The sequence below is a fragment of the Vicugna pacos genome, chromosome X, assembly GCF_048564905.1.
Source record: "Vicugna pacos chromosome X, VicPac4, whole genome shotgun sequence".
NCBI lineage: Eukaryota > Metazoa > Chordata > Mammalia > Artiodactyla > Camelidae > Vicugna > Vicugna pacos.
The window spans coordinates 79,534,438-79,560,404 of record NC_133023.1 but is presented as its reverse complement, the minus strand read 5'-3'; the positions used below and the strand labels follow the sequence as shown (position 1 = coordinate 79,560,404).

The 25,967-nt window shown below is 47.6% G+C and overlaps 1 protein-coding gene across 7 annotated transcripts in view; it reads left to right on the top strand.

The window, feature by feature from the left end:
• Nucleotides 1–3,215: 3,215 nt before the first annotated feature.
• TMEM164 (transmembrane protein 164) overlaps nucleotides 3,216–25,967 on the top strand; it is a 148,352-nt gene continuing 125,600 nt past the window's right edge. For 2 of the 7 annotated variants that reach the window (XM_072956810.1, XM_072956814.1), the window contains exons 1-2: nucleotides 4,301–4,458; nucleotides 4,770–5,439. In XM_072956810.1, coding sequence (XP_072812911.1) covers nucleotides 5,050–5,439 — 390 coding nt within the window. In that variant the 5' untranslated portion in view covers nucleotides 4,301–4,458; nucleotides 4,770–5,049. Of the gene's footprint in view, nucleotides 3,295–3,890; nucleotides 4,050–4,300; nucleotides 4,459–4,769; nucleotides 5,440–25,967 lie in introns of those variants that run through there. The other 5 variants (XM_072956812.1, XM_072956811.1, XM_072956815.1 and 2 more) reach the window with 5 other exon arrangements.

Genomic DNA, 25,967 nt, shown 5'->3' with positions numbered 1-25,967 from the left:
AAATATGCAAGATTTGCCCTTGTGGCCGCAGCTTTTACCTACTTAGTTTGTATTTACACCTCTTTCCTGTGTTGTTATCTAATCTTTGTTTGTTGGTCTGGTCTCCCTAGCTAGATTTTAAGTTCCTTGAAGGCAGAGATTGCCCACTTGTCTAGCATATTCCTAGGCACATAATAGAAACTCAGGAAATAATTGTGGAATGAATTCTGGTGTTGATTGAATGGGGTGGGGGGGAAAGAAGCAGTAAGCAAATACTCAGATCAAGACAAAGGCCTCTTTCTTCATTCTCCCCCATACACATGCAGCTTGTTTTTACTAATAACTCTTCATATAATATTGGGATTGTGCACTGTTTTTCGCTTGTGGGTGATCATGCATGCATTTGACTTTCAGGTTAGACTGTGGGTAGGACAGGAGTGGATTCAAAGAATATAAAGCACAGGAGGAGAAAAGGTCAGATGGCCAAGTCAATGAACAAGCTTGCTCTGGCCTCTGCTGTTGAACCCAAATTCTAGCCCTTGTTCTGCCAAGAACTGGTATGATCTTAGGCAAGTCACTTCACCTTTCTGAGCCCATTTGTCTGTGGTATTGATGCAGGAAAAACAGATGTGAGGCGTGAGAAAGGCCGTGTCCCAGGCTTCAGTTGAGCCCCTGGGACGTGCCCCGCCAAGTGTGGGTCCTTGGCTTTGCACAGGAAATTCAAGAGCGAGCCACAGTTGAGTAAAGGTAGATTTATTTAGAGATACATCAAAAGGCAAGAAAAATGCCATGAGGAGTGGGGTTGGGTGCTCAGATTAGAGTCAAAGTAGGTACACATTCCACAGACAGAGTGCGGTCCGTCTCCAAAGAGGGAGAGAGGCGGCTGTGAGGGGCAGTGTTGCCAGTTTTTATGGGCTTGGTAGCTTCATATGCTAGTAAGTGGAAGGACCAGTCTAACTAGCCTGGGGAAGGGGCTGGGATTCCCAGGAAGTTGGCCATTTCCCACTCTTTGACCTTTTGTGGCTAGCCTTGGGACTAGCGCTTGTGGGCATGTTAATATATTACAATAGGCATATAATGAAGTTCAAGGTCTACTAGAAGTCTAATCTCCCACCATCTTGAGCCTCAAGGCCTACTGGGGGTTGAATCGTCAGCCATCCTGCTGTTAATTGCTGTGTTGTTCCTTGAATGGCTGTGCCCTGCCCTCTTCCTGTCGCAGTCTGACAGAGATAAGTTCTGATCTTTGCACCCCTTAGGAGGAAGTCAGCTGAGTTCATAGCTGGGAAGGTACTTTGGACAAAAGAATTTAGGGTACTGTTTCAACAAGGCTCAGATCACCAAACCAGTTAGATCTGCTTTCTGCCTTGAGATTCAAACATGACTTGGATCAAAGGCTGGAAGGCTGAGTTCCTAGAATCAGGGACTCTTAGAAACTATTCTAGTCCACCCCCTCATCGTACCTCAGTACATGGAAGCATGGAGCTATGACTTTCCCCAAGGTCTAGATTCCCTTTTCAGTGTGCTTCAAGGTTTTACTTAAAAAATCCAGTTCATTTGCTCTTGTTACTGTTTGGAGACAAGAAGCCTCTGGCCCGTGTCCCAGCAAGAAAATGATCAGGACATTTGTCTGAAGCTTTTTAAGGTTCTGAAATCTGACCCACCACTTCACCTCAATCATGGTTTGCCTTTTACCTAGGGGGACCACACCCTCCCAGTATCAGCCTGGTGCCTACTATGTTTGCCACTCTGCTAGGTGCTGAGGGGGGTTTAGAAAAGATGAAGACTCATCCCTGCTGTCAAAGATCTGAGTGTGGGAGACAGAACTAACAATGAGAGAACAATGGAAGGCAGTCTGTGATTCAGAATAAAATGCGTAGTGCAGGCAGTAACTGCTGGTGAAGTTCAGAGGAGGGAGAGAGCTCTGGGAGCTGGGGTTGGGGGTTGGGGAGAGTGCCATCGCACGTGGGCTTTGAAGGCTGGGTAGGATTGTTTATGCATATGTGGAGGAGGGCACTGAATGCGACTGTGTGTGCAGAACTGGATGAAGATAACATTTATTGAGCATGTTTTATGCACCAGATACTACCTAATGTGCTACATAATGCAACTCATTTAAACGTGCATAATCCTGGGAGCTAAAATAATAGATAATTGATAATCCTTCAGTTGATAGATGGAAATGAAGGCACTGGGAGGTAAATTGCCCAAGGTGACAAAGCAAGTAAATGGCATACACGGAATTAGAATCCAGGTGTCAAAACACTTGGCTATTCTACCTTTGAAAAAGAGGAATTTGTGCCCCAGGCGAGGAAGCTGCTTGGCTAAAGTCACTAAACAGTTGTTTTGCACACACAGGACCCTCTAGGCCAAATTCCCAACAGGAAGTTCGGCATGGATGAATAATGCCTTTTACTGAGTGCTATACACTCATTCTTACTTCCTAGAAGATAGAAACTTGAGGTCTCATGCTGCAGTCATTGCCAGCAGTTCCACAGATTTATCTTTAATGTCACAGTGCAGAGGACTTAAAAAAACACCTAGGGAGAATGAACTGAATAAGCGAGCAGCCGAATCAATTCTTGTTTGTTGTTGTTCTTTATTAATTAGCACTTTAAGAGCATCAGGTCCTTGGTAGATGCCATACAAAGCTTGGAATCAGACAAGGCTACCTGGCACTGAGGCTATATTTGTGGGGAAAACTAGATTTAGAAAGGATAGGACAATGGCCTGATAATACAGGAGACTGTATTTTATGTTTTGAGTCTGGCTTACAGCCAATAGCAGAAAGTGTTCCCCAGGCAAGGTACCTAACTGTGGTTTTCTGGATATTCTCCTCTTTGTGAGTCTTCAATAAATATTAAACCAACACGAGGTGGAGCCTGAGAAAGTCTTTTTCCTGTTTCCTTCCCAAAGAAAAGCAAACCCCAGTCTCTGGGTAGAAAGCGGCAGGGGAGAGGGGGCCCTGTTTCTATCAGCGGCCCTCATCCAATGCTTGGGCCCCTCCACATCCACAGGGTCCTGGCTAGCCTTTCGGTGGCAGGACTCTGGGCCAAGTGCAGGTTGGGAAACAGCTGCTCCGTCACAGGGAGGGAGGAGGGAAAGAAGTCAGGGGAAGCTTCTTTTCCTCCAGCTAGAGTACGATGGAGATAGAAGGCGTGGCCGGAGAAAGGGGAGCAGGAGGGCAGGGGTGGGGTCGTGTGGCCGAAGGCTAGAGACAAACACCGGAGTAGAGCGGGAGAGGGAAGAGCGGGGCAAAGTAGGAAAAGAAGCCTCGTCCTCAGGACTGAAGCGGAGAGTAGGGCTGTGGCTCGAAAGGTGAGAGCAGACGCCGGCCTGGCCCGGCACAAGTCGGTTGTTTCAGGACGGACAGGAGGAGACGCAAAGAGTAGAAGGCCATACCCGGCAAAGCCCCCAAAGCCAAGCTGGCCCAGCCACTCATCACTAGACGGGCCTGTCCATTCCCCGAAGAACTCAGCGAGGGCCGGCTAAGCGCCTACTGGGTGCTCGGTGTACACAGAAGGGCCCTGGAGAACCGGGTCGCAGGAGGCGGAGTCAGTCCAAACGGCTTCCCGGAGGAGGCAAATCCCGTAGAGCGTGGTGAAGGAAGGTGGCTCTGCACGCGGGCACGCTGGGCGAGTGCGGAATTGGAGGCAGGCCGGGGAGGAGGGGAAGGAGGCGGGGACTGCGCCCGGGGGAGGGAGGGGGAGGGCGAAGCGAAAAGCCGGAGGGTGGGAGGTGCGGAGGGTGGGAGCGGCGGGGGGAGCGAGGGAGGCCGGAGAGGGGCGGAGGGGAGGCGGGGTGGCCGCGGCCCCAGGGCGTGTTGGGTGGGGGGGCGCGGGGCCGAGCCGGACCGGAGTGGGTAGGCGGCGGCGGCGGCGGCGGCGGCAGCGGCGGCGAGGGGGAGGAGAGAGGGAGGGGAAGAAGGAGGAAGCGAGTGCGGCCGCTGCAAGGGGAGGAAGACGGGGAGGAGGAGCCCTGCGCGGCGGCCGCGGCGGCCGCCAGGGGAGTCGAGCGCTGGGGCGCGGGGAGCCGAGCTGACGCCCGAGCCGGGGCCGCGGGCCGAGCTGCCGGTGAGTGGAGCCTCGAGGGGCGCGGCGGCCCGTTCCCGGGGCCAGGCGGGAGGCGCGGGAAGATGCGGCGCCGGGGCGGAGGGAGGGGGCCGCCCGGAGCCCGGCCCCCGGCTGGCCCGGCCTCCCGCCCGCCTTCCCTCCCTGTCTCCCTCCCTCCCGGCTTCCTCCCGCCGCTGCCCGCGCGAGGGGGGCAGGTCCCGGGCGGGCCGCGGGCTGGGGGAGGTGCTGCCCGGAGGGCGGGCGTCTGGGGCCGGGAGGTGGAGCTGGGGGCTCGGGGGTGTACCCGGGGGCGGGAGGCTGGACCGGGACGGATCTAAATTGGCTCGGAGGGGCCCGTCGGCGGCGAAGTTGTTCGCTGGGGGCAGAGACGGCCACGCGGTTGCAGGAGTAAGCGATCCCCCTGTGGCGAGTGCGTGAGACGAGGAATCCGGCGTCCCCGCCAGCCCCGTCGCCCTCCCCGCCCGCCCGGCCCCGCCAGCTCCCCGCCCGGCCTCCGCGTGTTCCCTCGCTGTCGCCCCCCGGTTCGCTCCCGCCGCGCTGCCGGGTTCCCTCGGCCCTCGCCCTGACCTTCCCGACCTCCGACTTCCCCTGACCCCTGCTTGTTTCGCCACTGCCCCTGTTCCCCTTTTCTTCCCTCGCTAGTTACCCCTCCCCGCTTCGTAATTCCCGATGCAACTGCCTCTTTGAGACCTTTTTTTTTTTTCCTCTCCTTCCTTTTAGATTGGCCAACGGCTCGTTTCCACCCTGCCTCGTTGGTGGCCACTGGAGAAGCGCGGGGGGCTCCCCAGACAGCCGTGGGGACAAGTTAGAGCCAGCACTTTGCCCCGGGCCTCGCGTGTAGCTTCCTGTCCCCTGCCATAGGTGACCCGGTGTCTGGAGGGGGGTGCGGGTGCGGGGGTGTGCCCTCCGTACATGTTCCACCACCCGGGCCACCCTCTGGGCTTGTGTTCCATCTCGCTCTTGCTTCCTGCACGGTGGTCGAGGGGAACCACTTTGCATCATGTCCCGGTATAGCTACCAAAGTCTCCTGGACTGGCTCTATGGGGGCGTGGACCCCAGCTTTGCAGGCAATGGGGGCCCCGACTGTGCTGCCTTCCTCTCTTGGCAGCAGCGGCTGCTGGAAAGTGTGGTGGTCCTGACCCTGGCCCTGTTGGAGATCCTGGTGGCCCTGCGGCACATCCTGAGGCAGACGAAGGAGGACGGTAGGGGTGGCCGTGGCTGCCAGCCAGAGCAGGTGACCCAGCGGCCAGAGGAAGGCAAAGAGAGCCTGAGCAAGAATCTGCTCTTAGTAGCCCTGTGCCTGACCTTCGGGGTGGAGGTGGGCTTTAAGTTCGCCACCAAGACCGTCATCTACCTGCTCAACCCCTGTCACCTGGTCACCATGATGCATGTGAGTCCGTTGACTTTTTCCCCTTCCCCGGGGCAGCCTCAGCAATCAGAGTCATTTGTGTGCTCAGGACACTTGGCAGTGTAGAGCACCTCATCACTGCGGGAAGTGGGACCCTTAAAAATGATTTTCCAACGAGTGGCTGTTTTTGTGTGGATTTCAGATTTGGCTTTCTTCTACCTTGGCACAGTGCGTCAGCCCCACAGTGGACGTGAGCCCTAGGAAAGACTGGCACTCAGGCCGGCAGCCCCTCCCCTCCCGACCTGCCCTGGCCTTTCACAAGCTGGAAGTCCAGCCCCAGCCAGGTGGCCCTTTCTGAATCTGGGGACCATGGCCAGCCCTCCATTCACTCTGCCACAGTTAATTTCCCAGAAGCCTGGTGACATTCTTTCCTGGGGGTGGTCACATAAGGTGCTTGGTCTTTACGGTGCTGCTTTGGGGAAATACTTTTACAGGTTTCTCTTAATGACTCTTTCATTTGGGAATTTATGCTCTTAGGCTGAGGTGTCTGCCTTTGAGTTGCGAGGTACTGGAGCAGCATCAAGCTCCTACTAAGTGGCACTATGAAACACACCCCAGGATGACTTGTGAACTTTCTCTGTCCATGATGAGAGGGTATTTATTTTCTGCGAACCTCTCCATCTTCCTACTCTTATTCTGTCTCCCGAGGTCATGGTCCAGGGCCGCCCAGCGAGCTGATTTCTTTACCTCCCATTAGCGGTGCTAAGAAAAAGAAATGAGATTGAAAGGGAAAGTTGCCAGATACATAAAAATAATCTGGGTGAGGACCAAGAGGGAAACTGTCTTTCTGTACTCAGCCTGTGTGGAGAGATGTTCTAAAACTATAAAATCACGGAGGAGGAGGAAGAGGAGAAAGGGGGGAAAAATCTTTTTTAGGTTTCAGGCTTCGGAAAACCTGGCGTGTTTTATTCAGGGACAGTTTTGAAACTTGTCATTAGTATCTGTATTGCTTTTATATTTGTGGGTTATTCTCAGGAGACAACCCTGTGGGGGAGGAGGTTGAGATGCTTATCTCCATTTTACAGGCCCGGCTGGTCCCAGGGATGGGAGGTTGCCTGCCTGCAGCCAAAAGATGAATTAGCGTCTGAGTTGGAAAGCTAACCCACCCTCTTTGGGGTTGCAAGCTGTTTGCGGAATGGCAGGGCAGTCTCTGCGGGGATCAGCATGGCGCCGCCTACTTGTGGCTCAGATACTTGCTGGCTTTCTGTTTGAGGAACTCCTTTGATGGCAGGTTCCTGGCCTCAGTCTCCCAATCTGTAAAATGTGCTGAATGGCCACAAACCCCTTTCAGTCTTGTAGATGTGGCAAGGAGGTGTGGATAGCTTTGGAATAAAGAAGCTCTTATTGATTGGATGGCTATAAGCATCCAGCAGGACTGGAGTGGGTAGTTTTTTTTTTTTTTAAAGAGGGCTTCTTTGGAAGTGATGCCATTCACAGGAAGCCCAGGGCTCTCCCAGCTAGACCTTCTGTGTAAATTTGAGCCTGTCTTCTTTCTTTCTTTTTTTAATGAATGGGCTTTTTGTTAATGAAAGGAAACAACGCATCTCAGCCACTGCTGTGTGAGGCTCTCAGACAGGAGTGCTTTTTTAGGATGGCAGGTGGTGAGGGTCAGAGGGTGCCTCTTCAACAAAGGGGTCTTGAGGCCTCTGACAACCACATATCTGGAAGGTCAACAAAGGACTAATTTCAGCCTGACTGGTGCTGCTACTGGTGTGATGTCAAAGCTGGCAGTATCGTGGTTTTTAGTGGAAAGGTTTTTTTAGAGGCTTTTAGAAGATTCTAGAGACTTCGTTCTGGCTTTAAATAGTTGTATGACTTTGGGGAAAGTACTTTTCCTGGGTCTCAGTTTTCCCATCTGCAAAATGGGGCAGAGTTGCAATTCCTAGCTCTTGACAGTCTATGTGTCCTGTGATTTTCTCCATAAGCAGTGGCCGGGGATGCCATGGAGAGTTATTCTAGAAATGCTTTTGGCTTCCTTGTCCAGGTCAGGTGACCTTGTTAATCTTTTCACCCTTGTTTATTATCTTTTGCTCCCTGTGTCTTCCTAGTAAAGTGAACCTGACCAGGGCACCCTTGGGGACACAGGTACATGATGTTGGCCCTTGGGTGTTTGGGGGACTAGGGTCAGATTCCTGTCACCTGTGCTTTTTCTGTTGTCCTGTGCTTAGCTTAAACACTGAAGCTAGAGGGTGGGGACAAAGAACAGAGTCATGCTGAGGACTTCTTGAGCCCCAGCACGATTGTACTGCTTTGCCCTTTACTCCAAAGTCAATGTTTTATGTTATTTAAATAGAAACTTCTGGCCTGGAGGAATCTAGCCTCTGAAGAGTCCAACATTCCATACCTTACCTATGGCTCTTCCTGGGAAGCAGGGATGTCTGGATTTTTAAAAGTTACTGTGAGTTCTCTTAAAAGAAATTTAACAACAGATAGTTGGAAACAATTTTCTGATTTGGTTAAAGCAATGACTAATGATAGCAAGTATGGGTAATGATACTTTACATTGATCTGGCCCTTAACTGTTGGTAAGACACTTTGGATGCATCATGTTAATTTAGGGTGGTGCTCGATAAGCTTGAGCCTGGAGAAAGAGATATTAAAGTGCTTCCCATGACTGTGTGTATTCCAAAGGGGATGTTGAGTACAAAGAAAAGCTTTGGCAAGTGAATTAGCTGAGTTCGGCTATGTTATGGCAGTCAATTCTGTGGCGTTCAGAGGTCCTGATAAGGAAAGGGAGACACTAGCTGAAATGAAAGGGGGAGCTTAGCAAAGATATTTCTGATGCCTGTCTCTCAACAGGATGACTCAGTTAGGGCTTTATAGAAAGGCCTTGCTCCTCAGAGTCAGTTTAAGTTTCTAACAAGGCAGTATTGCTTTAGGCCAGGAAGTGGAAGAGTTGGAGGGAAATTGGTTGGTCTCCTTACTTCCCATGTTTCAGTCTGTAAAGGATTTATTCCCAAGGCCTTGTTACACAGACCCTTGTCATAGCCATGCTGCTCTGGGTGATGGCCAGCCTTAGAAGGAAGCATAAGGTAGGGCAGTTCTTGTGTCTGTGTTCTGTTCTGGATGAATATTCCTGCTGTTGGGTTTCTTTTTGGTCTCATCTGGTATCTCAAGGGTGCTGGCATCTGGGGGCCGATAGAGGTTTGTAGGATTGAAGCAGCACTGGCTCACATCTGAGCTCAAGCGGGTGATGCTTAAGGGTTCTGGGATCAGCAAGAAGCAAGATTAACACACTGTTGTTAAACGCCTTGCTGAATATCAGCGGTGTTTACACATGACATCAACGAGTATTTGTTCAAACCTGGCTAGTCCCCTTGTTCGAATTATTTTGGCAGGTATGGGTGACAGGGAATGAATTTACTGAGTGACTATGCTGTTTACCAGAAAAATCACCCAGCAAGTTAGTGGCAGAGGTGGCTTTAGAACCAAGCTACCACAGTGGGCTTTAGCAGGAAGAGATTCTCATAGCTGTTTAAGTCCCTAAATCTACAATTTTTCAGCAGAAGGGTTAAAATGTCAGACAGTTTGAATGGTTGCATCTGTAGAGACTGGTGGTCTCGAATTAGTGGCCTTTATCTCCTTTGCGTTCAGTTATACTGTCTCTGTCTTAGGAACTTAACAAAAAGATCACATGTTGGGCGCCTTGTCTAATTGTCCACTTCTGGTTGGTTCCATATATGTCTGTGCCAACATCTCCTGATTGGGCGCTGAACTTAGTGGGACCCAACAGATGCCGTTTAACCCTCCTCGTCTGTGCACATCAGGCAGGCAGGATCCTGGCTGGGCATTTGACAAGTAGCAATTGATGCTATTGACTCCGGAGCCCCAGGCCTCTGGTTTTTAGCCTGTAATACCGAGTGAGCCCCATCCTTTTTGAGAGTCGCCATTGCTATTTTGTTTTTCTATCTTCTTTACAATATATCAGGAGTCTGGTTCCCACCAAATACGGCTAACCTGCTTTTGGCCCTGTTTATTTTCTTCTGTTTTCCCTCTTTGCTCAAAGTGTAGCATGGCACATGTTAAAACGGTCCTGAGCTTTTTGTGACACCTTTTGGAACACTGATCTGTTCTGTTTGCTCTGTGGTGAATTTGTTTTAGAGAAAACCTGATAGATTTGAGAACTAGGCTTTTTGTCCCCCGCCTCCTTGACTTCAGACCAGCCACACCTCCTCATTCCCATCTGTTGTCTGGAGCACTGATAACTGCTCCTGCTTGTGGTTGACGTTGGTGAGTAATGGGTACAATGAGGGATCCAGCCATCTGCTGACAGCTTATCAGATGGACAGTGTCCTATGTCATCAGTCCGCGGGGTCAAAGGGGATGATGTTTATATGGGCCTCAGCAGTGAGGCATGACATCCCTTTTTAGTTTGTTTTATTCCCCCACCCAAGGACATTTGCAGAGAATTTTCCCATCTTTCACTGTTACAGTCTTTTGAGGGCATCCATTATAAAGAGAAGTGGTGTGGATGGGTGGATTAAACAACCCACAGAGAGCCCTGGGATTTAAAATTATGATGCCAGTTTTGCTAGGGAACCTGAGCAAATTATTTAACCTTTTCCTGTCTCCATCCTCTCTCTGAAATGGGCCACATGGAAACAAAGCATTTTAATCTTCTGCATAACTCTGTGGTCACTTAAACAGAGAAGCTGGGCACAGCTGATCAGAGCTGGCAGATGGCCAAGAGATTTTTACCTCTAACTCAGAAACTGGCAAACCTCAACTCCTTTTCACCTTTCTCGATAGCTGTTAGAGTCCATTCCTCTAATCATTTCTGTTGCTTTTCTCTGGCTCCACGCCTGTGCCTACATACCCGTCTCATGCACAGCCTATAAACCTGGACTCTGGGACTCTTAGAGGTACAGCCCACCCCTAGCAGAGAGGAAAGATTTCCTTCCCAGCCTTTCCTCCCGAGCACCTGTTAATACAACCCAGCATGGAGCTTGCTATTAAGGAACAGTATGTGGCTGGCTCCTACTCAGGGGGTGATCCACAGGCTCCCTGGATTTTTGTCTCTTTGCCATGGATGTGCCTCCTTCATTGCCGTCTTCGTAGGATTTGTCAAGGGTTCTTCCCCTCTGTAGATCTTCCTGAAGATTCTCCTCTGTGAAACTTTCCGGATGACCTTGACTTGACTCCCCAGTTATTCTACTCATTCCAGTAATGCCTTTTGTTCTCCTTTCCTGACCCTCTGAACGTTCCTCGGACTATTCCGGTAGTTTAACTGATGCCTTTGTATACATGTAGGTAGTTCTGTGTTTGACTGCGTTGCTTGTTTTTGCATGTTTGTTCATTCTTCATCATCAGTGTGAACACTTTTCTTTAAGGAAAGAAGTAGTTTTTTTTTCCCCTCTGTAACTCCTTGCAGAGCTTAATACAATACCGTACATGCACATTCATTGTTTAATGTGCACCTGGATAATACTTTCTGACTGACTGACAGAGCTGACTTTTTTCTTCCCCTTATCCCCTCTGGTGTTTCTGCCTGTGTTCCCTTGAGGTCTAGTGGGCGCCTTTCCTAGGTCTCTTGTGCCTATTAAGAGAACCTCCTGTCTGTTTTTTGAAATAGCCAGAGGAGAGAGGTGGTTTCGCCTCCAGCTCACACATCTTTTTGTTGAATTTCCATCACAAAGAGCTGGTTATTAGGAAGAACAGCCCACTCTGCCCAAAGTATCTGCTCGCTTTCGTTGCAATGAGGAAATTATTCTGTTGGATGTTGATCTTAAATTCCTCCGTTAGACATCTGGAAATGTCTACTTTCTTCTTTTCCTTCTTTAATATCAGACACATTAAAAAATACTAGGCTGGTGACTCACTTTCCATCTCTTTCTCCCCTTTTGTATTTTTCAATGGGTAGCTCATTGTCACCCTACCTCATTGAAATACCCTCTGCAAGGCTTCTCAACTTCTGGTCTTTCATACCTTTTTTTTTCTTTTCAAACTTTTTTTCAGCTTTGTGAGGTATGATTGACAAAGAAAATTGTAAGATATTAAAAGTGCACAACGTGATGATTTGATGTATGCATACATTGTGAAAGGACTCCCCCACCCCCATCGAGTTATTGGCACGTCCATGGTCTTTTGTTAAACTGAGAGCGCCTTCTGTGAGTAACTGGCTGAGGGGACCTGAAGAGACCCTGGCTGTGCAGCGCAGAGATTCTCCAGCTTTCTTTGTGAAAGATTCCCTTGGAAGCTTGTTCTAATGCAGATGCCTGGCTCTCTATTCAGGGAGTCTGAGTAAGTGTAGGGTCTATAGGGTGAGGTCAAGAATCTGCATTTTTTTGGTGGGGGGTAGGTAATTAGGTTTATGTATTTATTTTTTGATGGCAGTACTGGGGATTGAACCCAGGACCTAGTGCATGCTAAGCATGGACTTTACCACTGACCTATACCCACCCTCCCAGGAATCTGCATTTATTATAAGCTCCCAAGTGACTCTGATGCCAGTGAGCATTAGACCCCACTTCGAGAGTCATTTCTCATGGCTGATGTGTGAAGCAGGAAGTTGGTTCCTGACTGGCGTGATTCTGGGTGGCCTGTGGGCAGGGCATTTAGTCTTCTGGCAGCGCCTCAGTGTTTATGTCAGTGTTAGATAATGTGGCTGAAGTTGATGGTTGAGGGCCCCGAGCTATTGTGAGGTGGACTTGAAGGTAGCTTTAGAGTTCCAGTGGCTTGTTGGGTGCCTAGGAGTTGTGTCAGTGGGGGATTTCGGCCAGGTGTCCTTCATCACCTTCCAGTAGTTCTGCACTCCCTTCCCATGCTTCCAGTCTCTGAGATCTTTGGAAACTAATGGAAGGAAGTCTCGACACAGAGTTATTGCATGCTAACTCTCTGTTTGCAGGACTCTTATTTTATATGGTCACAGGAATGTATTCATTCTTGCATCCATTCAGCAAACATTTATCCAAAGCCTACTGTACATCAAACGTTATGCCAGGCACTGGAGATTCAAAGATAAGTAAGAAACATTTTTGCCCTCCTATTGCTCACAGTTGAGTGAGACAGGCAAGAAGAAAGATCAACTAAATTACAACATGACATGTATGGTAACAAATTTGAACAAAGCAGAGAGGACAGCGGGTCTGTTTTTTCTTTTTTCCCTAGTGCAATGAAGGAAAGCTTCCTAAAAGAGGTGACATTGGACTCACGAAGGACACGTGTTAGATCTTTGAGAGCAGGGGCCCTTGTTTGTCTTGTTTTCTATTCTAGTGCCTCTAACAGGGCCTGCCTCAGAGTAGGTGCTCAATGAACCCGTCTGTACAAACGAGTAGGGGTTTGCTGGGTATTGCAGGAAGAAAGGGGATTCTGGGCATAGGAAACAATACATGCGAAAGCACAGAATTGCTTCCTCTTTCACAGGAAAGCATCCCAGCTATTACCTGGAGTGATTCGTGTATTATCATCGGGGTCAGGAATTTTTCCCTCGACACTGGCCTGTTGATAAGACAGCTTCATTTGCCCATGAATCCTTGATGGGGGTCTTGTGAGACAGAGAATCATGTTCTCTGTGCTGTCCCGAGGAGGGCCCACACTATCAGGAACAGACACACAGGATACTGATGAGAGCGAGCAGACATTAAATACAGGAAATGAGATAGCAGGCATCCCACTTGCCACCGGAAGATGGTTTTTAGTGCTCTTAGGATGATTGCTGCCCCCACTGAAGTCCGCAGCAGAACTGGTGAAATGTTTTTTTTTTTTTAATCGAGGTAGTCAGTTTGCAATGTGTCAGTTTCTGGTGTACAGCCCAATGCCTCAGCCGCACATTAACCACATATATTCACTTTCATACTCTATAGAACTGGTGAAGTGGGATGCTGTCCTTCTACCTTTCTCTTTCCTTCCTTTTTCCCTGCTTCCAAGTCTCTCCTCTGACCCACCCCATCCCGGTTTGCTTCTTTCCAGTGTACCCCAGGCCATATTCCCGAGGAGATCAGGAAGAAAGCAATTCCATTTAGGAGGTTCACACTGAAGTGTGAATGGCTCAGACTCAACTGGGGTAGAGGAGGGCAGGAATTTGTAAAAGGGCCTTGTAACCCTTACTTGCTCTCTGATTGGTGGGGTGTATCGCAATGTTTTTGAGCAGGTGGCCTTTCCCATGTTCCTTAGCCAGGTTTTGGACTCCCTCCTGCTCACACACACCTGCCCAGAGAACTGGGGTTGTCAGTGTCTTGCTACCCTGCTTGCAGACCCCCAGGGAGAGCCTCCCCCCAAGGTCCTTGGATGCAGCAGTGACATCCGAAGGCTCGGGGTGGACCCCTCCTCTTCTGGACACTGTCCTCTCTGTTGACTCGGCTTTTTCCCTGGGAAAGAGCTGCCAGCTGAACAGGGCATGGCTTACGCTCGGTCAGTGTGTGGTGTGTCATGGGACTCAGACCTGTTGCCGGCCCGAGATCCCGAAGGGGAGGGTTGGGGGAATTGCTCCCTTGGCCGTGGTGCCTTCATAGGACCTGCTGGAGGAAATGCCAGAGGGAAGAAGGGTAGGATGTCTCGTCCTGGGCCTGGTGGTTCTGAGGAAAGGGACAAGATGGCAGGAGACAGGAGGTTAGAGAGGATTGGCCCACCCGGCAGAAACAGTCCAAGCCATGTCCTGTGGGCAGCTGTTTAGGTGGGTAGAAGAGGGAGAGGTGAGATTTATCTAAAGGAGAAAGGAAGCATGAGCTCATTCTAATTCCATCCCGATGCCCCTAGTCTCCCCATCTCCACACATCAGTGGTGGTATAAACTCAGGGTGTATTTTGCCTGTGAATTGAATCACCTTTGCCAATCGACCAGCTGTGTTTGCAGAGAGACTCTGCCTGTGCTCAGGCTGTTGCTAGCAAAGAGACATTTCATTCAGGTGCTGATTAAATAAGGCGCAGAGCCAGATTGCACATTAAGGCCCTTAACTACGGCTCTGGGAGCCCTGGGTAAACACTTATTAGATGTTCTGGGCAGAGTATTAGCAGAGGCTGCTGGACGTGAGGTGCTTTCTTCAGAAATCAGGTTGAGGGAAAAATGGCTAGGAGAGACTTCTAGAAAGAGTCTTGGTCCTCTTTACCCAGATTCATCCGCTAGACAGGCTTCCTCATTGCCATTTACTTGCGCAATTCTCCCTGGGACCCTGTGGGTTTGGATTGGGACACAGCAGGGAACCCAGCTGAGTTAAGTAGGGCAATAGAAATGCCTCCTTTTCCTAATGCAAGTTCAGCTTAGTGGATTGAATTTTGGACCATATTTTCTGAGCTCCATCACCATCTGACCCTAGGCATGTTACTTAACTGCTATGAACTTCAGTTTCACTCCTCTGTAAAATGGGAATAATAGTACCTACCTAATGGGACAATTGTAGGGATTAAATTAAATAATTTAAAGCAAGCCTAATTTAGCAGAAGTTCTGGGTCATTGTCAGCATTCAATAAATGTTAGCAGTTTTTCACAGCACAGTCGGACCTCTGTAACTGTGGGCTCTACTTCAGTGGATTCAACCAACCATGGATCAAAAATTTGGGAAAGAAAAAATTCCAGAAAGTTTGAAAGTGCAAAACTTGAATTTGCTGTACACTGGCAAGTAGCTATGTCGCATTTACGTTGTATTTCTGACTATTTACATAGCATTTGCATTGTATTAGGTATTATAAATAATCTAGAGACGATTTAAAGTATTCAAGAGCATGTGCTTAGGTCACATGCAAATACCACACTATTTTATAGAAGGGACTTGAGCATCCATCGATTTTGGTATCTGTGGGGCGTCCTGGAACCAATCCCCCATGGATACTGAGGGGCAACTGTCGTAGTAGTAGTATGTATTTCAAGGCATACTGGATAAAAGCAGATCCAGGTAGGTTCACATCCTACTACTAGCTGTGTAGCCCTGGGCAAGTTACTTAACCAAACTCTGGCCCCTAGTTTCCACATTTGTAAAATGGAATAATTATTATACCTATCCTGCAGGGCTTTTGTAATGATTAAATGAGAAAAAAAAGGGAGAAAATGCTAATAAAGCACTTAAGATAATATCTGGCACATAGTAAACATTCATTCATTTTTGCTGTGATGTGTGATGATGATAATGAGCATCATTATCATTATTGCTTCTGCTGCGAGCTTTGGCGCCTGATGCTGGGATAAGATGATAGGGATTAGGTCCAGGAAGGCAGCTTTAAGAATCTCACCCAAGAGAAGCTTCCTTGGCATCTTAGTTTCATGTAGTAGGCAAATACTGGTTCCATGAAGTTGGCACCCGTGTAATCTCCACAGGGCAGGGTTGCTTAGCTGTTTGAGGCCTAAGGACAGCTTTGTGGGGAATTTGAAAGTTACCTTAAATCACCCAGGCCTTTCTGAAGAATTTGGAGGATGGCTGTCATTGGTAGGAAGCTTGGCTTTCTGGGGGCCTCTGGGCTTAATTATTGCTGCTCTTCATCAATGGGCTGGCTCTGTGATGCCAACTCTCTTGAGATCGGTAGCCTAGGAAACCAGTGAGTACATGACAGAAGCATGAAAGGAGTGGTTTGGGGGTGGGCAGAGACAGGTGCGTGGATTTAGTTTTTATTCTTGCGTTGATTTCTTTTGACTGAGGGGAGTGCAACTTTCTCAAGTGCCGCCTGTTCCCAGGGTTAAGAAATTATTGGAGGAGAGAGGGCTGTTCCAGAGCTCCGAGGAGAAAGTCAGGTTAAAAGACCAGTGCCTTGCCTGACATGTCAGCAAATGGACAAAAAAAGGAAAGAAAAAAAAAAAAGACAATTCTTCCAGTGTCTCCAGGATATGGTAAACCTCTCTCATTTTGAAGACTAGCTGCTCTTTCAGAACTGGGGCTAGTCACTCAAGGGAGGCCCCCTTTAAGTGTAGCCTCCTAGGGCCAAGGCCTTGGTCAGATGATTTCACAGCCTTGGGGTTAGGGTGCCCCACCCCGGCAAGGCCATTGTAAGGCCTCCAGACATATTCCCAAGCATTGTGGGTAAATAGGCACTTCCTTAGTCTTGAAGTTGAGGGAATTGAGGAGGCTAAAGTCATGTTTTCTGTAATAATCCTGGATCCCTGGGAGGATCTGGCTTAGAGGCATTCCTAAAACAAACAGCAGCCCTTAGAAATGAGGGGAGACTATGACAAAGGGTCCTTTTCTATCACCTCTTGTTCCTTGTTGCTTTGCATTTGTGAAGAGTTTCCTATTTTAAGTTCCAAGCACTTGAGTGTGCACGCCTGTTGCTGCACTCTGTTCCCTGTGCCTTGCAGGAATGTTGCTGAGGGTCATGTGCATAAGTGCCTTATTATCTTCAGCCCTTTTCCACTTGGCCCCTTGGGCTGCTGCTGCTGCTGGCTGCTGCTTCAGGAGGGTGCTTCTCCTCTCACGGACCCCTGAGGAAAGGGGCTGGTTTTACCCTTGGATTTCCATTCCCCTGCACAGCAGCTCCCTGGACTTTGCGGTTCAGCCCTCTTCAGAATATCCCTGCAAGCTAGCACCAAGCCAAGGTCATGTTTCCTCGTTTGCTGGTGGGGTTTCTGGCCAGTGAGCAAAGAGAACGGATGGGCCCTCCGCCTTGCGGCTGTCTTCCCCGGGTGCGTTCTCAGGGAGGTGCTGTCTTGGGCCTGGGAAGTCAGGGGTGACCTTTAGGCTGAGGCTGCATTCTATTTGTGGAGAAGAATGCGGAGCCCACCGGGTCCCAGGGTCTCCTGCCTGGCTGAGCGGTGTTGGGCCTTACCTCACAGCCAGCGCCGTGTTTGCTCAGATGGACCCACGTGGAAACCAGACTGCGATCATCTTCCCAAATTTCTTACTCCCTGCTTTGGGTCTGAACTGAAAAACAATTTGTAAAGGACACTGTTGTCCGCACCTGTTGTTCTTTTTAACCCCCTTCTCCACGGTCAGTTTGCAGTGAACTGAGGATCAATTCTGGCTCCTCTCACTTACATTTTCTCTTTACTCTCCCTTGAGGGGTGGGTTCCCACTTTCCAGTCATAACTGTCCATCAACACGAAGGACAATTGGTGCCTCTGCTCATTTAGGGTCCCCCTCAGACCTTTTACACACCAGAAACCTGGAACAGGGTCTGATGGGCAAAAAAGAGTTAAGTTTAGGAGAAAGAGCTCATTATAATTCTTGGTTCTCTGTACACTCTGAAAGTTAGGAGTAGTAGTAATACTTGTAACATTTCTGAGCATAATATATGCTCCAGGCACGGTACTTAAGCCTCCTGTCCATATATTACCTAACTTGCAACCTTCTACAAAGGTCATTTTTGTTTTATCTAAGTCTTCTCTCCCTCGGTTCTAGCTGGCTGCTTCTTTGGTTGACTTATAGATGTGGAGAGACTATTTTAGCAATACTTTTCCAGGTTGTTGAAATGGCAGAGTGATGCCAAGTCAGAATGGAAAAGAAACTTCTGAGATCATCTCCTTCCTCATTTTTCCAGATGAGCAAACTGAGACCCAGAGAGGGGAAGCAACTTGCCCACAGTCACACAGCTCAATAGATGCAGAGATGGGCCTTCTGACTCCCGCTTCACTGTCTCTCTATAGTACCATACACGGCATCCTTCCACCCCTAACCATCCCGGCATAGAAGGAGCTGGACTTTGGGTCTTGCCCTCTTGCAGAGACACAGAAATCTTGTTTTTTGAGCATCATTGTCTAATACAGCCTTGACAGTGAGGATCTCACAGCTGCAGGTCACCTTGCTACCTGACTGCTATAGCAACTGCTTTTTCAATATGTTTTTCTGCCCTTGCTCGCTCTCTTCCACAGAGGAGCCAGGCCCCAGTGCCACCATTGCTTGCTGCTTGCCCTAGGCAGGTCATCCCGGGAGTCTGTATGCTCAGTGAGCCTGTGTATGAAGCCAGTGTGATCTGCTATGAGATATTGGTTGTTTGGAAATGGGACACATTTGGCTGGAGATATAATGGATGTCATCATCTCTTTCCTCCAAATAGAGGCCTGCAACCTCTCCTAGTGAAGGGTTGTAGGAGGCTCCACAGACGGGGAGCATCAAGACCCAGAAACTTTGTGACAAAGGTCAAAAAGGGAAAAGGTCAAAATAATCTGCCAGTTCAGCGGGAGAGGTCAATTTCTCTTGGTAAACAATGTAGGATAATAGAAAGAGCATAGGGTTAAGATAGCCAGACTTTGGCCTTGGTGGTAGCTTTCCTCCCTAACTAGTTGACAAAACCTAGTAGTTTCAGCTAGTCAGGTAGCCTCTCTGTGCCTAATCTTCTTAAATAATAAGACCTGTAGTGTAGCAGTTAAGAGTTCAAGCTCTGAAGTCAGACTGGCCAGGTTCAAACCCCAGCTCTGCTGCTTTCTAGCTGTTTCTCTGGGCAAGTTAATTGACATATCCGGGTCTGTTTTTGTCTCTGTAAAATGGGGATAATAGAATCTACTATGTGGTTTTTCTTGTGATGTCAAGTATTTAGATCAGCATCTAGTGCGTAGCAAGTGCAGAGTAAATATGAGGCCATTGTATCTGTAATGGCCTATCTGATCATAGAGATAATCTTTGCCCTTTCTCCCTTGTAGGGTAAGCATGACAATCTCATGAGATAAGATATGTGAACGTGCCTTGTAAAAAGAAAGCACCATGTTAATAGGAAGAATCATCTGAGAGCATGAACATTCAAAGGTTTATTAGCCCACTGTTTTTAGGATCAGATGTTAATGGGTATTTCTTTGGAGATTTGGTAAAAGGAAGAATGATAGTTTTATATGTAGGGTTATATAAATGCTGGGGCCATCAAGCAAGGCATGTCCTGCTTTTTCCCTCCTAGTATCCTTAAGGGTGCTTAAAAGCCAGATAAAGTGGTTGGAGGATTTGGAGTGAAAAGCAAGGATTATGATACTCTTCCCTCAGGGCTCCTATCTTCATTAATGGCACTGCAGTCCATCAGTGACCCAGGTTAAGTCCCTTGAAACCTTGACACATTTCCATGCCTCCCTTCCACCATCATCATCTCTGAGTCATTTTGATTCTGCCTTTCATTATTTCTTCCACCTGTCTCTTCCTTTTCTCCTTTGATTCCTTTGCCCTAATTCATCTGGTTGTTTATCATCATCACCATCATCATCACCACCATCTGGCTTATTTATAGCAGCCTCCTGACTGAAATTCCCTTCTGTAGGGGTCTTTCTGCTCTGTTCATCCTTTACACGGCTTCCAGAAATGATACAAGGAAAATACATGTTGGATCCTTCTGTTCCCTTGCTCAAAAGCCTGCATTAGCTCCCTATTGCCTTCAGCAAGGATAGCAGACAGCTAGATACATACACCATATGGTGCCCCAGGCCAACTTTGCTAATCAAAACACATGCATATCTTCCCAACTTGTATCTCCATGTAGGTTCAGAATCTTCTTTAGCATAGCATTTTAGGCAGCTACAACTACTCAGAGTTGGCACATAGACCAGGCATGGCAAATAGATAAACCCTTTAGAGAAAGCCTGAACTCCTTATGATAGGATTCAGGGTCTTCTATGATCTTACTTTCAACCTTTTTTTCCCCAGCTTCATCCTCTAGTACATTCTTCCATGTGTGGTCTGATCCAGCCACATGTACCATGCACTTCCACGCTTCCCCAAGTTTATACTCTTGTTCATACTGTACCCTTACCCGGAAACGCTGTCTTTTCTTTTCCTGTTAAGATGCTAGTCATCATTCAAGGCTCAGCCCAAATGCTCCCTCTTGTGAAGCTTTCTTCAAGCCTTCATGCCAGATTTAGCCATTCTTGTCTATTTTAGCATTTTTTTTTCTGTCTTGGGTTACATAATTGTTTATGTCCCTCTCCCACTCCTTAGTTTGTGTGTTCTCTGAAAGCAGAGAGTTTTTATTTTTATTAATTTTATTAATTTTTCTATCCCCTACAATCATCTAGTACATACTAGACTCCTAATTTTTTTATTAGGAGTCTAATAATTTTTTTTATTTTTTATTAATTTTTCTATCCCCTACAATCATCTAGTACATACTGTGTTTTATTAATTTTTCTATCCCCTACAATCATCTAGTACATACTAGACTCCTAATTAAAAAAAAAATTGAGTCTAGTCCATTCCCTTTGTTTTTTGGATGAGGAAATGGAAGCTTAGCGAAAAGGTCGTGCGTTCATTTGGGGATTTGTTGAGTCTCGGATGTTTGAGACATTGAGGTTGGAATGAACAGCAGGCAGTTGAGATGTGGTTGGGGCGGGCAACAGGATTTAGGAGGCATCCATTTCGAGAAGATGGAGGGGGAAAGGATGCAAATATCAAGCAAGCCAGGGAAGAGAAAGAAGAAAAGGATTCTGGGAAATGCCTGCTTGTGGGCAGAAAAAAAGACTCAGTGAAGCAGGAGTGGAAAGATACCCGAGACAGGAAGGAGTTTCAGGAAGCAGGTCCTCTGTGTCACGTGAGGTGAAGGGGTTGAGACCAAGGAGGATTTGAGAAAAAGCAATTGGAATTGGTGAATACAGCCTGGTCCTGTGACAAACTGTCCACACACATCTAAATAGTTACCCTAGAAATGTTTGCGTGTGAATTGCTGTGTGCAAGGACCTTATGGCATCAGAACATTGAAGAATAGCCCACCAGTGGCAGGATGGTAAATCCGGCCAATGGAATGTTGTGCGGCTTTTGAAAGGGAAGTTGATCTCTGTATTCTCTTTGAAAGATATTCACAATATAGTGTTAAAATTTAAAAAAAAGTTGTGAAACAGTATGTATGATAGGAACCCATTTTCTAAGAAAACAAGCCCTTTTATATGTGCATGTTTATGAGCATGTTGTAAAAGTCTAGAAGGATGTGTCCCAAATCATGTTTACTCCCGAGTTATTAAGGAAAGCAGGGGCACCCTCAGGTTATACTTGTTATACTTAATGCGTTTCTGTATTTGAATTTGGTGTAAGTACACATTTCTTCAGTAATTAAGAACTATTTTTGTAAAGAAGGAAAGGAGAAGATTGGCATCCTGGGAGAAGAGTTTCAGTAGAGGAGAGTCAATGGGTGGAGGAGGCCAACTCACTAGAGATGATTTGGCAACTGAGAAAACATCACATGTTTGGGAGGCTGTGCCCACAGGGGCCTTGCTGATGGTGTGGCTGGTAGGGGCGAGGCAGAGGGTACAGAGAGATGACTGCTAGAATGAGGCAGCTACCTCATGGCCAGGAGGTTCAGCTGAAAGGGGAGGGATTAAGTAGGAGAGTAGCAATGTGGCCAAGAGGTAGGCAGAGGCTGATTAAGAAGGAATGAAAAAAGCGAACCAAATTGGCCTGCGTGTCTGTGAGTGGGGCAGGGGAGAGGATGGGGTCAGGGGAGAGACTGGCTGGAGACTGAGTTGTGGAGGGAGCGGACAACACTTGTAGCATGAAGGAAACATCTGTGTGAGGCAAAGAGTAGCACACTTGAGAAAGGACAAATTAAACCTCAATTTTAGTAATGAAACCCCCTCAAAAGGATGAGATCTCAGGCCAGTTAAGTCTTCAGTAAATAGAATGGTTGGGGCAGAGGCTGGACTAGCTAATTGCCTTCTCTGACTAACTGAGGGTTAAGAAAGCCTCTTTTTGTTTAAGTTTTGGTTGCCAAAAATGTTTTGGCAGTGGCAAAGTTATCTTAATGGCTCAGAGAATAGTCTGCTGAGTGACCGAAATGGAATTTCTGTGGTTCTTGCAGGCCTCTGAGTTATCTGCTGGACCTGTCACCGAGTTTGGGACTAGAGGTGGAGCTGGAGAAGGCAGAGGCCAGGAGTTCTGGCTGCACCTCCAGTCACTAAAGAAGCATTTAACAAATACCAATACCTGCCCCCCCACCCCGCACCCCATTCTTACCTAGTCATCTGGGCTGGGGACTAGGACATCAGCATTTTTTTCAGGCTCCTTAAGTGATTCCAATATGCGACTAGGATTAGAAACCAGTAGTGTAGAAGACTGATTAAATGTTTTCTGAGCCTAAACTGGCCCCCAAAGCTTTGTGTGTGTGTGTGTGTGTGTGTATGTATGTTTAACAATATTTCAATACACGTATTTCCTCCTGTGTTTTCCCAGAGCGTGTGGGTGCATCACTAGTGAAGTGCTCATCCCATTGTATGCTAGTTAGTCGCCAGCCTATCAGGAGAGAGCTCAGATCTAAGAAGTAAGTTTCAGAAGTCCCTCAATAACAGTAACTGTACTTCCTGAGCCTGGCACCGGGCTAGGTTAACTGACCCGCCCTGACTCATACAGCTTGTAGGATAGGTGCCAGTACAGAGCAGAGCACCTGGCACCTAGGTGTTCAATCATTGTCATGTGAAATGACAAGGAGCTGTTTTCTTGTGCAATGCTGCTTTTTATTAAAAGCCCAGGAATGGTAAAGTCTGACATATTCGAAAAGTCTCGTGGGAGAGAGGCTTGTGGAGAATCACCTGGCATGTGAAGAGCTTATGAGATGCCAGGCGCTGTGTGGTGAATCTGTATCACTCAACATTTATCATGCAGTTACTCTGAGCTGAGCATTGTACTTGGGACTGTGAGCGACGCAAGAAATATCAGATATGGTTTCTGCTCCCCAGGGAGCTTGTTATCAAGGCTCATTTATAGTCTACTGCATCTTTAGGTGGCCGATTTTGTGCATAACTTATTAATAGGAAAATGCTAGAGGTCAGAGGGCCTTTCGAGTTTCTGTAGTTCAAGCTCTTCATTTTGCAACCAAGGAAAGAAGCCCAGCACGGGTAGCGACTTGCCCAAGGTCACACCACTAGGGGCTGGCAGAGCCAGGGCCGGTGTGTCAGGCTGCCACCCTTTGAGGTCCTATTACGCTGTTCTGTTGATCGGTTGAAGAACGTGGGAACCTAATGGCCCAGGTTAAAACTTTAACGAGCATTCCACTTTGTGCTTTATGCTTCCTGGCTTCCTTATGGTTGAGGGAGGAGGGGGTTGCATTTTATTCTTTCTGATAACCTTGTCCGGGGAGGGCCAGCACTGGTTACCACTGGAATTAGAGTTCAGGCTGAAGAGACTGAAAGATGGCTAATTTTCCCTTTACTGAAACAGCCCACTGACTCTAACTCCTCTGTGTCTAATTATTGCACTTTTTTCTACTCTTTCTAAGGGGCTTTTTCGAGCTTAGTGTGTTTATGACTTTTCTGCCTCAGTCACTTTTTGCAAAACTTAACTTACCTTAGAGGCAGAAGGTGTCTGGTATTATATGTAGGCCTGAGAATTAGTACAGCAAGATGGGTTCTTTTACCCCTATTCCCTGCCAGTTCCCAAGTCCAAGGTTCAGTTCCAAGTCTGGGGCTCTCTGAAGAGTCAGGTGTAATTCAAGGCAGAGATTTTGGGTTGCTCTTCCCTGAGCCCCTACCCCACACAAACAGGATTTAGGGAGCTGACAGCTCTGCCTTCCAGGGTGCCAGGTTATGGTGATAGTCACAACTAATATTTATTAAACACTTGCCATGTACCAGGCACCCTGTGGAATCATTGCTGTTATTGGCATTCCCATTTTACAGATGAGGATAAGATTCAGAGAGGTTAAGTAACATGCCCAGGGTCACACAGCTAGAAAGTGGCCAAGCTGGTATGGACAGCTAGGTCTGGCCAAGGCTGGTGTTGGTAACTTTGTGCTAGTACAACTTGTCATTTTAAGAGATTACCAATTACATTCTTTGTATCGATGAAGAACAATCTGCCAGTTTTCTGCAGGCCCATTTAAAGAACTAGTCAGAAGTGCGGAGTCCTGCGTAGAGTTCTGTATCACTGTGTGGCGGGCTGTATTGGGAGACCTGCCAGTCACCAGCCCTGTAGGGTCAGGTAAGTTGCTTCCCTTCTCTGGGATTCACTTTCTGCATCTGTAAATGAGACGGCTGGACCAGATGATATCTAAGATCCCTCCCAACATTCGGTGACACTTTGGTTCACTTCCTGGCACAGTGGAAACGTCAGGCAACTGGATGAGGACAGAATGCATCAGAAATGTAAAGGTGTGGAGAATCTCATGGTGCTCCCAGGAGCTTCCTAGGTGGGTCAGTTAACCTCAAATGGCTTTACTATGCTTTGACAGTTACACATTGGTTCTGCTTTTCCTCAGGAATTTATACAGAAATAGATTTTTTTTTCAGTTAGCTCCTTATCTACATCAAAAAGTACCAGCTTCCTACAGGGGTCTCCTTCCAGGCCACTCAAGACTTTTTAGCTTCTCTTTCCCCCTTTTCCTCTGAACTCCCCTGTTAACCCTCCCAGCCCCCGGCAAGACCACTCTAGAGTAGGGTTCTGAGGCTCCCCTATGGAGACAGTTCCATTCTTCAAGTGTCAATATCTGTGGTCCATGAGGCTCATCTCAGGTTTGGGGATCCCATAGTCCCTCTGTTCAGTATTGGGGTGCCCTCTGGGAACCTAGTTTCTTTGAGGTGCCATCCCTCTTTTAGCTACTCTTGAATGGGTGTTTTCCTTGTATTTATAGAAATAAAGTTCCATTTACTCAAAAAAAAGTACCAGCTTTCTTAAAGTGGCTGTTATTTTTAATTTCAGGCCTTTGTAGTCTCTAAAAGTATCTCTAAAGATCAAATAAAGACTGAAGGGGCACTTAAATATGGGGTGTTCATATTTTATTGCTCTGTGTTAGAATTATGAGAATTTGTGTTCTACTTTGCAAGAGAGTTGTGGGAGACAGTGGTTTCTAGAAGAGAAGCAATCTAAACAGCAGGTTGTACGTGCAGCTTTGATCTCACTTCAGAGTTTAAGAGCAGGTAGATACACAACTAGGTTGAGTGTAATTGACCTTCCATTTATCTGCTTGGTCATCAAAAATCATCTTGTATTCAACAGCACTTAAGGTTAATAATCTACAAAACCTGTGTGATGCTGCAGTTAGACTGGTGGCTTTGATCTGAAAAAAACATTTTTATGTTTTCGTTGGGATGTGTGAGCGAGTGTGTTCTTGAACCTGGAGGCTCTTATTTTGGATGGTATGTGTATTAGCTTGTATCAGGCAGGTCTCTGAGGGGCTGCCCGCAAAGCCAGGCTCTTGTCTCCTCTTCTGCCCGTTCAGATTAGGTACCGCCACCAGGAGGAACAACATCATTTACGTGGGGACAGAAAGGGGATGCCCTGACAGATGGGCTGTGATGGCAGTGGGACATGGCACAAAGTCAGTGCTGCACAAATGTTAGCCTTCTGCTCACCGGTTCCAGGTCAAAGCCCTTGGGATGTTCATCACTCGTGGGCCATCATTTCGGTTAGCCCGTCAGTGTTGCCATACAGAAGGAGATAAAAACCGGGTGGCATCAAAACTCAAGCTGCAGGAACATCCTGTTCTTCAGCTACCAACCCTATACCACAAGCTGATTTTACCTTATTCTCACCTCGTTCTGGGGAAGCTCATAGAAGTGTATGTTCCTGCCATGAATATCCTGGTTTTCAGAAAAAGAGTGGGTGAAATGAGGCCATTCAGTGGCAGTATTTCTGTGGGTTTTTTTTTTTTTAAAAACATTGCTCAAAACAAACAAACAAACCCAAACACCGTTCAGTCATGCCACGAAATGGCAGCAGAATTTTGTCTGGCTACATCATAAGCACTAACTTGGATACCCTG